This window comes from Pseudorasbora parva, chromosome 14 (assembly GCF_024679245.1).
Source record: "Pseudorasbora parva isolate DD20220531a chromosome 14, ASM2467924v1, whole genome shotgun sequence".
NCBI classification, from domain to species: Eukaryota; Metazoa; Chordata; class Actinopteri; order Cypriniformes; family Gobionidae; genus Pseudorasbora; species Pseudorasbora parva.
This window is the reverse complement of record NC_090185.1, coordinates 6,295,718-6,308,562: the sequence shown is the minus strand read 5'-3', so window position 1 is coordinate 6,308,562 and position 12,845 is coordinate 6,295,718. Positions and strand designations below refer to the sequence as shown.

At 40.9% G+C, this 12,845-nt stretch overlaps 1 protein-coding gene across 2 annotated transcripts in view; it reads left to right on the top strand.

The window, feature by feature from the left end:
- zfr2 (zinc finger RNA binding protein 2) overlaps positions 1-12,845 on the top strand; it is a 41,190-nt gene that overhangs the window by 19,009 nt on the left and 9,336 nt on the right. Inside the window, exons 9-13 of one of the 2 annotated variants that reach the window (XM_067415323.1) lie at positions 1,853-1,972; positions 2,158-2,303; positions 3,996-4,122; positions 5,115-5,305; positions 10,716-10,884. In XM_067415323.1, coding sequence (XP_067271424.1) covers positions 1,853-1,972; positions 2,158-2,303; positions 3,996-4,122; positions 5,115-5,305; positions 10,716-10,884 — 753 coding nt within the window. Of the gene's footprint in view, positions 1-1,852; positions 1,973-2,157; positions 2,304-3,992; positions 4,123-5,114; positions 5,306-10,715; positions 10,885-12,845 lie in introns of both variants that reach the window. The other variant, XM_067415321.1, reaches the window with a different exon arrangement.

Here is a 12,845-nt window from a genome sequence, read left to right as displayed (position 1 = left end):
TGGACATTTGCTGAGAGAGTTTTTGGTAGTTTCAGAGGTGGCCGTCGGAATCTGTGTTTATTGAAGTTTCAAGTAAATGCTGTTTTTCCACAACAGCCAAAAGGAAAAACAAAGTTCTTATACTTTATATAATAAAATTTTTATCTATCCTTCATGCATCCTACCTTAGAAACTAGCGGACAGCGCAGCATATAGGCTATCTTACTTCTAACGTCTTGTTACCTAGATTTAAATTTCTCATAAGCTTAATTGAATTGGTCTAAATTAGGGCTGTGCAATATATCGAAATTATCAAATATCGCAAATGAACATATCACAATATGCAATGGCACGCAATATCTGAATGATTTTACTAGGTACTTTAACATTGTGGAAAGTGTACATTTTAGGTAGACTCATATAGCAGAGAATAGACTGGGCACATGACTGTTACTTATGTGTCTTGCTTGATGTTAAAAAGAGTTACTAAATGCAAAAAATTGCAGTTTCATAGTCTCTGACACACACACACACACACACACACACACCAAAACGTGCGCGGAAGTCGTCCACCCCTAGTTCAGGAGTCTCTGTGTACCTGGATGTTCTTGATGTTAAATTTTAGGTTGATATAACTGTATATTACCAAGTCAAGCAAAGAGTTTTTGGTATTTAAATATTCGCATTACATTGATGTTAAAATTGTATTTTCAGATTTGTGACAAATTTTTGTTGTAGCGATGCTTTCTTTTCCCATAAAGAATGTAAAACACACACATGGCATCGTTCTCAGTTTTTAAATTTAAGATATAGTTGAGATAGATTTTACACACTAATAGCAATATCATATCGCATTATTTAACAAGGTATTGCATATCGCATTTTTCTTCAATATCGCACAGCCCTATTCTAAATAGAAAAAATATCATGACCATTTTTGTCTAAAGACTTATGCTGCGTTCACACCGCACGCGATTCGCGCGAGTGATTTACATGTTAAGTCAATGCAGAGTTGGGTTAGGGTTAGGGTTAGGCATTCTTAATAGGCATTCTGCAGCGCGATTCGCGCGAATGAGGCGGCGCGAATGGCGCGATTCACGAGAATGACGCGGCAATGATCACGCGAATTGACCGTTTTGAACGCGTAATTCGCGCGAATCGCTCAAGTTGAAAAATCTGAACTTTGGCGGATATTCGCGTCGCGTTAACCAATGAGGAGCCTGCTTACTGCTGTCACGTGTTGAAGTGACGGATGGGAAACCCATAGGGGAAACCCAGAGGCCAGAGCAATTTAAAAATACTACTGTATTGTCACAAAATGTAGTTTTAAGAGTTTTTCAGGTGAGAATGTAGTTGTTTAAAGCTCAAATATGTGATTTATTTATTAAGAGAGCTCCTATTTGAAAATTTGATCTGGTGTTTTCGGAGGTGTGAGACCCAGGCGATCACCGGAGCTCAGCGCTCATCAACCCCGGTGAGAGCAGCCTTAACTCGGCTAGTCCCTCTGCCGACTGCCGCTGCCTGGCAGAACCCCTCCCATGACGCGAATTCGCGTCTGCTGTGTAGTGAATGTCACACGCGAATGAAGCGAATTTCACGCGCTAATGAAGCGAAGGGATTCAAATTGTTCACTCGTCTAACTTCGCGCGAATAGCGTGATTTATTTGCGTCATTCGCGTGCGGTGTGAACGCAACATAAGACTAAATCAAAAATGGCTGCCAAAGTTAACACTGGTGTGAACATGCCCTAAATTAATCAGTTTGGTCCAGAAGGGTTTCCTCTAGTAAATGTGTGTGATGCTCAAGGATAACTGGATATTTGTTGTTCTGTTGAGGACTTTGAGTTTTTATATCATTAGTTTTTACTCCTCAGGTTCGAAATGACGATGGTAAGGTGATTCGCTTCCACTGTAAACTGTGTGAATGCAGTTTCAACGATCCCAACGCTAAAGACATGCACCTGAAGGGACGGAGACACCGGCTCCAGTACAAGGTGAAAAAGAAAAAACCTTGTTACGTGCCACAATAACAATATGACTGTCGCTGAATAATCCAGCAGTTTGAATATTTGACTCGTTTTTACTTCATGAATTCTCACAACAAATGAATAATAATTCTGGCATCAGTGCAAAAACAGCTTCACACTGACTAGTTTCTTCCTCTTATTATTTCTCTCAGAAAAAGGTGAACCCAGACCTCCCCGTGGAGATCAAGCCCAGCAACCGAGCGCGGAAACTTCTGGAGGTCAAACTCCGTAAGCAGAAGCAGAAATCTGTGCTGAAGAGACAGCAAGAGGACGAGCAGCGCTGGCACATGGAAATGAGGTTAACCTCCCCTTTTCCCGCCATTTCTGACGCTGAAACGCTTGCTGTGCAAGTCAGAATATTTAGCATTAAAATATACAAAAAAAAACATTGCATTTCTATTAAATCAATTACTCAGGGTCCGAAACATCCTAAATGTTGAAAATGTTAAAATATACATCAAATATAATTAATCATTTTTATAATTATGGCAATCTAAAAAAACGTTTTTTATATATTGACGAATTCTGTGCACTAAATAATTTTAGTGTAACAATGGACTGCAAATGTTAAACATATTTATATCATTTTAAATACAAAATGATAATTTTTAAACATTGCACATTTCAGATATTTATCAAAGTATCTTTAATAATTTTGGTGCGAAAAATTGTGAATCTTTGATATTTTCACAACTTATAGTTAGTTAATCTATATAATCTATACTCAGCGCAAAATGAAAAAATACCTATATATGTATTTATATGACTAATTCAGCTTTCTTTAAATCATTTTAGTGTTCAAGTTATTTGCAAATATTATATATAATTATGAATATAAATTTTTTTTGTTCAATTTTAAGCATGGAAAACGCATTCAAATACAAAAGAATATGCATCTCAATGAACTGAAACATACTTTATTTCATCTGTTTTTATCCAAGCATTTTTAAAATAATTTTGGTTTTTAAATATATATATGTTTTTAACTTCAAATCAAACATGATTTAAATTGCTTTGAATAACAATTCTTATTTTTTTTATATTTAGGGAAATCTGAAACAAAAACCCTCCAAGTAACACAATTACTGTCTTTAAATAATTTGTCTATAAATGCTTGCAAATGTTATGTAAGGGATAATGTCCACCCAGCCGGTTGTTATCGCAGAATAAACCCCGACAGAGTGATCAGGACCCCGAGGCGAAGCGGAGCGTCACTCTGAAGGGGTTTATTCTGAGATAACAACCGGCTGGGTGGACATTATCCCGCTTATTACACGGCTACTAGTCTCAAATAAATAATTATTAGACACAAAATATTGTCTTGAGATTAAATATTTTATTAGCTCTTACGCAAAGCTTCGGCGAAGAAAAACAGTTCCAACCTGCTTTAAGCCTTTATCTATTGCTGCTAAATGTTGAGAATGAATGCTGAAAGGGTTAGTTCACCCAAAAATGAAACCAAGCCTATGATTTACTCACCCTCAAGTCATTATAGGTGTATATGACATTCTTCTGTCAGACAAATACAATCGGAGTTATATTTAAAAAGTCCAGGCTAACGTTAATCCCAGCAGTAGTTGGAGCTGTTTCTGAAGTCCATAAAAAATGCAGCTGTCTGTCAAATAACGTGCTCCACACGGCTCCGATGGGTTAATAGAGCCTTCTGATTCCAATCGATGCGTTTGTGTGAGAAAAATATCCATATTTAAAACGTTATAAAGGAAACCTGCCTTGAAGTCTTCCATTGTGACCCACGGCTGTTTAAGACACAAGATGGCGCCAGCGTTAAGCACAGAAGTAGAACCGGTCAAGATAACTCGTAGTACCCGGATGAGCGGCTGTTATCTGGAAATAACGTACCGCTGGAATGTGCGATTGACCAATCAGAATCAAGTATTTCACAGAGCCGTGTAATAAATATATATAATATCTATATAATAATTTTTGGCCCATATGAATTGCATCCTGATGTGTCCGTGTGGTCCAGCAGGCGGTATGAGGAGGACATGTACTGGCGGAGGATGGAGGAGGAGCAGTTATACTGGGGGGAGCAGAGGCGCAGGATGGCTCCGCCCCCTCTGATGGGCCGGCCCAACATGCCAGTGCCGCCCCTACTGGTCAGTAAAAGCACAGACCGCACTCAAGAGCATTCGCAGACAGTGATGCCAGTAACGCGTTGCTCTAGTAATCTGACGACTTTTTCCAGTAACGAGTGATCTCCAAACCAGTAATCAGATTAAAGTAACTTATCCAAGTCACTGACTACGTTTACGTTATTGTCTACGTAATATTTAGACAATATTCTGATTAAGTTGTTTATATGAGTTGCTTTTAGAGTACTCCGTTCATGTTCCTGTTTAACATGTGATAGAACATAGATCGAACCCACAAGTCTCCCCTCTGCACTTCCCTGTTGTGCGTAACGTTATGTGTCCTGTCACAAAATGCGACACGGCGTTAATGGTTAGATTAAGATGTGTACATGCCTGTAATGCTCTCCGATAATGCGACTAAAATAGGCATACTCCACGTCTTAATCCGATTTATGTTTAGTTAGATTATGACATTAACCAGATTAAGGTAATTAGAAATCGCTGTCTACATGGTAGCCTCTTAATCAGAGTATTGAGAGTATTGTCTTAATCAGATTAATATCGGAGTATTGTTGTCCATGTAAACGTAGTCACGGTGAGTTACGATTTTAGTCATTTTCCTTTCTAAAAATTCTTCTTTCTTCTTGTGTCTCGGGGAGAGTTATTTTTTCAGGAAATAATTTTAAATTTCAACTTAATGTCAGGAGATACATTGTTGAAATTACTGTTAAAAATGCCCCTCCAATAAAGTGAGTGTTGGTGAAACCGGTTGTCATTTCTGTGTTGAGGCGGCGGGAGTGTTGTCGGAAACTGCTGAATGTAACTAATAAAGTAACTTGTAATCTAACTTAGTTACTTTTAAAATCAAGTAATCTGCAAAGTAACTAAGTTACTTTTTAAAGGAGTAATCAGATTACTTTTTCAAAGTAACTGTGGCAACACTGTTCGCAGATGGACCGAAACTGATGGTGTACTCGCTTTTATTAAATGGTCGCCATTCTCCCGTTTTTCTTTAGCCTGTGCGGCGGCCAGATTCTCCCGACGACCGGCACATCATGGCCAAACACTCGGCCATCTACCCCGTGGAGGAGGAGCTTCAGGCCGTCCAGCGAATCGTCTCGCACGCTGAGCGCGCGCTCAAACTGGTGTCGGATTCGCTGCTGGAGAAGGAGGCGTGTGCTGTGGACGACGCCGCCGATGACAAAAAGTGAGGACTTTAGCTAGCTGACTGTTAACCTTCTCATTAGGGATGCAACAATACAGTTAGTCCATGGTTCAATACATACCTCGGTTTTTAATCACGGTTTTCAGTTCGTTTATTCTTAGGCGACAGGAGCAGAAAGAGGTTAAGGAGAAAATGTTTTAATTGTAATACTCTTTCTTTATTTGACTTAAAAGACTTGAAAACCTAGCCTGACAAGCCAGACCCACATCAAGATGTTTGGTCTGGAAACTCACCATTGGCAGCTCAATCTGAGGGGCGGATAAACGTTTGTCTTTCAAACTCCCTCTGCACGCGATAGGATAGCGCTACAACCAACCAGAGCAACGAAGGTGAAGCAGAGCTCGTTGATAGATTAAACATTCGCCGTATCCGGTCGGCTAAACTCCGAACACATCTTCCCTTTTTAAGAATGACTTCAGTGCCCTTCTTTGTTCTTTTCTCAGAGAAAAGCTTAACTCCAAGTCTTCCAGAGTCGCGGTCAGAGCTGATTCGAAAGACCGCCGTTCTCCAGCTTCTGTGTTTACTAGAAGCACGCGCACGTGGCCGTCATTATATTAAGCCCCGCCCACCGACTATAGACACAGCGCATTTAGGCCACGCCCACACGGGACCACAATCCATTGCTCTCCATTGACTTTGTATTGCGTGAAGCGGTCGCCTTGTCTTTTTTCTCTTATAACAAAAAACAGAACAATGTCTAAAAGCTGATATGTGACCAGGTGAACAGCAAACAAGCTAAAAAACACAGAACTAAGTTTGTATAAGCTGTCGACCCAAAAAACGAGCGTTTAAGGAGAAAAAAGTGGATACAGGCAATAAGACGTGAAGCTTCAGCGGGAAGAATGGATCAATTTTGGGATCCTGACCCTCAGTATGTCTCAGTTTGCCTACTTGTGCAGTAAACATGTTGTCAGATATCCAAATGTCAGTTTTATATATTTCCTGTCGCTGATTACTTTCCTCTCCAGTGGGCGTAGTTCTCAGTGTAATATAGCATGTCACGCTCTGTCTCAAGTGCCTGCATGCACTTTTATGTCCTTATACACTAGTTTTTTTGGTCAACAGCTTATAAAAACTTCTGGGTTTTTGTTCCTGTGTTTTTTAGCTTGTTTTCTGTACACCTTGTCACATATCAGCTTTTAGACATTGTTAGTTTTTTTTTGTAATAAGTCTGAAATGACAAGGAGGCCGCTTCCCGCAATAGAAAGTCAATGGAGACTGTTGGTTTGTTTTCCCCCCCAGGGGGCGTGGCTTTCAGATTATGACACGTCGCTCTGTCTCTATACATGATGTGACTGGCGTGACCAGAGTTTGGCGTTTACAGCTCAGAAGTGAATTGAGAGTTGCTAGACGACACTCGCGGCATATTAGATTTGCTGCCGCTAGGGTGCGTCTAGATTTATAGGCTATTGAAAACCATCACTTAAAGCTTTATTCAAAAACACCTTCTACACATTCCTGCTGTATTCTATAATATATAATAAATAAACTCAGCAAAAAAAGAAACGTCCTCTGACTTTCAACTGTTTTTACTTTCAGTAAACTTAATGTGTGTAAATATTTGTATGAACACTAAAAGAGTGAACACCATAAGACATAAACTAAAAATGTTTTACAGACATGTGACTAACAGAAATAGAATAATGTGCCCCTGAATGAAGGGAGGCTCAAAATCAACAGTACCAGTCAGTATCTGGTCTGCCACCAGCTGCTTGAAGTACTGCAGTGCATCTCCTCCTCATGGACTGGACCAGATTTGTCAGTTCTTGTTGTGAGATGTTACCCCACTCTTCCACCAAGGCACTTGCAAGTTCCTGGACATTTCTGGGGGGAATGGCCCTAGCCCTCACCCTGCGATCCAACAGGTCCCAAACATGCTCAATGGGATTGAGATCCGGGCTCTTCGCTGGCCATGGCAGAACACTGACATTGCTGTCATGCAGAAACTCATGCACAGAATGAGCAGTATGGCTGGTGGCATTGTCCTGCTGGAGGATCATGTCCGGATGAGCATGCATAAAGGGTACCACATGAGGGAGGAGGATGTCTTCCCTGTACCGCAAGGCATTGAGATTGCCTGCAATGATAACAAGCTCAGTCCGATGGTGATGTGATATACCGCCCCAGACCATGACGGACCCCCCACCTCCAAATCGATCCCGCTCCAGAGTACAGGCCTCGGTGTAACGCTCATTCCTTCGACGATAAACACGAATCCGTCCATCACCCCTGGTGAGACAAAACCGTGACTCATCAGTGAAGAGCACTTTTTGCCACTCCTGTCTGGTCCAGCGAAGGTGGGTTTGTGCCCATAGGCGGCGTTGTTGCTGGTGATGTCTGGTAAGGACCTGCCTTACAACAGGCCTACAAGCCCTCAGTCCAGCCTCTCTCAGCCTATTACGGACAGTCTGAGCACTGATGGAGGGATTGTGTGTTCCTGGTGTGACTCGGGCAGTTGTTGTGGCCATCCTGTACCTGTCACGCAGGTGTGATATTCGGATGTACCGATCCTGTGCAGGTGTTGTTACACGTGGTCTTCCACTGCGAGGATGATCAGCTGTCCTTCCGGTCTCCCTGTAGCGCTGTCTTAGGCGTCTCACAGTGCGGACATGGCAGTTTATTGCCCTAGCCACATCAGCAGTCCTCATGCCTCCCTGCAGCATGCCTAATGCATATTCACACAGATGAGCAGGGACCCTGGGCATCTTTCTTTGGGTGTTTTTCACAGTCAGTAGACAAGTCTCTTTAGTGTCCTGCGTTTTTAGAACTGTGACCCTAAATGCCTACTCTCTGTAAGCTGTTAAGGTCTTAACGACCATTCCACAGGTGCATGTTAATTAATTGATTATGGTTAATTGAACATGCATGGAAAACATTGTTTAAACCCTTTACAATGAAAATCTGTAAAGTTATTTGGATTTTTACCACATTATTGTTGAAATACACAGTCCTGAAAAAGGGACGTTTCTTTTTTTGCTGAGTTTATAAATAAAGATGTACAGTAGCATTAAAGTATGAAATTAATGGAAGGTAGGCTAAAATTAAAACTTCAGTATACAATATACATTTATTAAAAGCTACTGTATTAAAGTTTTTTTTTCAAGACAAGAGCAGTATAAGGATTTTTTTCTTTGTCTTTTGTTTTTTACTTACATCATTTTAGAGGTGAACTGTCCCTTTATGGACAAGCGTTCATTAGGCTGCGCTGCTGTCAATTAAAGACCAGCTCGCATCTCATATACAGACGCACGATTTTACTTTCACTTTAGACATAACAGGCTGTGTTTATATGTCAGGGTATCCGCGGGGTCTTGAAAAGTCTTAAAAGGTGATAAATCAATTTTGGGAAAATTAAGACCTTTATAAAGTATTAAAAAGTCTTATCACGGTTTTATAAAGTCTTAAATTTTGAAAGTATTTTGTTCAAGCTTTGTCAAAAGAGTTTGACTCCAAAAAGTGTTTATGAATATGTTTCTTTTCATCCCCATAAGTATTAAAAAACAACGGGGTGCTCAGTCTGAGATCGGCTCGGAGCGCGCGCGCCAGGGATGGACATTAGCACCGCCGCGCCACCAGCCAAATGCGGCTGATTTTGAGTTGTGGCGGTAAACTCGCTTCACCTACCGAGCTGTTTCACCTCTTTGTAAACTTTGTTCAATGGATGCGAGTGCTGCCGTATGTGCGCATTATGACCAGTCGTTTTCTCCGTCATCACTCGCGTGAAGACGCGCTGTGAGACTCGCGCGCGCTGAGAGAAGATCTGACGCTGTGCATCATCCGAGAGCGCGCGCGAGTCTCACAGCGCGCAAATATTGAGTTCTCTTTCAAGTCTTGCGCTTAAACGGACAAACTCACACAAGAAGTATGTCAACATGTCCATCTTGATGAGTATCCAAGCAGACAGAGTCTGAATATGCCTTAAGTGAACTGTATAGTGTGCACAGTCGAGAAAGACGAGCATATCCCTGCATCAGGTCTTAAAGGCGCAGTAGCCTTTACTGGTGCCTGAGTGATGCCCTTATGTTTAGTTTGACATTAAACAATGCTCTTGATTGAATAGCTTTTGTAAGTTTAATAAGGATTAATCTTTCATTTAAACAGTTAAATATGCAGTTATTTTACATTTGATTACTTTATTAAATTTCTGTCCCTTTCTGCAGGCCAGTAGGCATGTGCATTATTATTTAATGAACACATGAGTGAGGTCGAGTTAAACATTCTAGTTTGAATTTTATTTTTTGGTTTTTGGCTTTGGTTTCTTCTTTTTTTGTTTCGGCCAAGAATTTTGATTTCGGTGCTTCCCAATCCCTACTGACAATGTTCTGCTCGGTATGTTGTCAACACGCTTCAAAGAGGCCAAAACGAATAGTTTCATTCTTGGGACTAAAAACCATAAAACTGGAAGCCATAAAAGACCACAAATCATCGTGAAAATTGTCAGTATTTCATTGAGACTTGAGAATAAATAAACTGCTTAAGTATTGTAGAGCTTGTAGTATTAATTTTCACATGCAGTTACACATTGTCAGTTAAAAACAAAACAGTGGCTGGTAAAAACATTGAGTGGTAGACTTTGAAAAAAGTTAATTTCAATCCCTGGCGAGCGCCGTCTACGGGTGACGTCATGTATTTTGTGAAATGCACAGTTAGGTGATGTGTCGCCCTCCATACATTGCAAAACAGATAAGCAATATAAACCATACAAAATTGGCCTACGATAGAGATTTTAAGTCTACATTCGACTACAACTGTTTATTAAAGGTTTGTTGCCGATTAGACCTTGAAGTGCGATGAGGTCTTAAAATATTTTGAGAAGGTCTTTAAAAAGTCTTAAAAAGGTATTGAAATTAACTTCAGGATTCCTGCATATACCCTGTATGTTCACATTGTGTGTATTTGACAGTACTAGCGCAGTAAGACTACTTAGTCCAGTAATCCCGTGTGTTTGATAGGCTTTTAGTGTGCGCTCAACCCAAAACCGTGCACAAGCACCCGAATAAAATGTTTAACCGGAAAGGCTTTAAACGCATGTAAATAATGAACTTTGTGAATAACTATAGTGTTCTGTGAGTATAACTCTCTGACCCCAGCATTTCAAGCGTGGCTAAACACCCGCTAACTTTAGTGCGTAAGATTAGGCTACGCGCTGATATGAGCACATTTCCAGTGCACTAAAGTTAGCCACGCTGGTGTTTATAGACTCACAGGCTCACTCAAACAGAGCTGAAATATAAACGTAGATAAATATTTCAGACGGAGACAAATGGAAATAATATATTAAATTCACAAGCGCGTATTGAACCGTGAATGCCGTACCGAACGGTTCAATATTATATCGAGAATTGTCCTATTGTAGCGGGACGTTTGGGTTTACACTCTTCCTCTCGGGCAGGTCTGAGACTCAGGCTCGAGTTCTCAAAGGAGTCATGCGAGTGGGAATCCTGGCTAAAGGTCTGCTCCTGCGCGGCGACCGCAACGTCCAGCTCATCCTGCTGGCGGCCAAGAAACCCACCGCCTCTCTCCTGAGAACCGTCGCGGAGCAGCTGCCCAAACAACTAGCGGTAAGATTGCCCTTTTTGGTCGTGTTCGTGCATGTAAAATAATCATTTATGTCGAAGCTGCTGAAATCCGTTTTTGACTTACGACCTGTTATGCTCTTGAGGTTTCATCTCCTTCATTCTGGCTGTTACCCGGTGGAAATCAGCCACTGGAGAAATCACATGATCCCAGGTGTCATGACGGGTTTATTTATAGTGCAGAGCCTGTGGGTGAATTTCTGAAAGCTCGCCTGTGAATGTCACAGAAATATTGGGGTCAAATTTCACACCAGAATCAGAGGGGAAATAGTTTAAATTAAAATATATAAAGCAATTGAAGCATATTTGTAGGTCCACTACCTGACAACAAGTAAACATTTTCCCTAATTACTGTTTCCATCCACCTTTTTTACGTGCATTTTGGGATATTACATTAAAAACACTGAGGCTTTCAACTGAGGCTTATAATTTTTCTTATCTGATAATAAAACGCGCATAAAGTACTATGGGAACACATTTACTGAATAAATCCCTCCATGCCTATGGCCATGCCTCAGCAAAGGCCGTGATTGGATAACTAGACTAACCAGTGGACCAATGGCTTCGCATCATCTCAAACGTTGGTTTGGTGGTTTTTCAAACGATTGCGTTTCATCTGCACGCTTTGGACTCAAGTCCTTCGTTTATGATGGAGCGAGGAAAAGCCAGTTTCTTCCCAGATGGCAGCATCTTCCATTTTTATTAGAGCTATTGCACCAATTTCCCTGGAAGTGACTATTTTGTTCTTTTGAACACATGGGATGCTTTATTCGCAAATGTTTTATACCATATTCCAATTTGGCACACAAGTTAATTTCGCAGCTGGATGCTAAACTCATTACCGTGACGTACAGACAACGGTCATTTCCAGCGTTTACAATACTATTATTAGCCCCGTTTCCAGCAAAATTACCCGGAACAATTTGTACCAGGAACTTTTTTTACAGGAACTTTTCTCCCCCCCAGACCTGCAGCTGTCTGCGTTTCCACCGCTAAATAAAGTACCGTGAAGATTAGGCAGATTAGTCCGGCGATGTAGGACTGCGCGCGACTGCTCCTCCAAGTCAGTGACGGACAGAAATCATTTTTGCGTGTACCGATTGAAAGATTTAGTGGACTGTTTACTGTAGGGATGCGCGGTATACCGGTACTGGAAAAATACCGGTATATATTTTATTTAAAACGGTACGATATCATGATTTGGCACATTTCGGTATATGCTGCTGTTCCGAAGTTCACCGCTAGATGGCAGCGCGCTACCCAAACTGAGCCAATAACAACCGGCAAATGTGACAACAACATAGACGGACAAAATGGATAAAGCAGTTGAATCTCACTCAAGATGCCCAAAACGAATTAATAAAGAGAGGAGTAGAAGTGACATTTGTAATGACTTTGCTTATAAAACTGATGAAGAACCATTAAACCTAGCCAAGAAGCATCTGTCACTATCCTGACTTTAGGACTTATTAAGAGATCGACAGGTCAGTGGATCATTCAAACCATCTCATTTAGACATTTATTTTCTTTTAACACTGATCAACGCACACACATAACATAAGATCGAATATCACAATCTCCAGCGCTCGTTTCAACCAATGACATTTAGATCTCATTATATTTGCACACATACTATTGCACTATTTACATTCGCGTTAGACACAACCGCCTGTGTTTATGTGAATACTCACTAAAGACGGACATTTGTACATAATTCTGTGTATTTGACTGTTTAAGGAAACTTAATGTGTAATGTGCGAGCGTGACTAAGTGACAGGCGTGTGTGTGTGTGTGTGTGTGTGTGTGTGTGTGTGTGTGTGTGTGTGTGTGTCGTATGAGCTCATATCTCCTGTAACTGTTATTACGAAATACTATAAAATCTCTTGCGTGTTCAAATGATTTCCGTTCTCCATCCCGAGACGAGCGTGAAATGTTGAATCGGATTA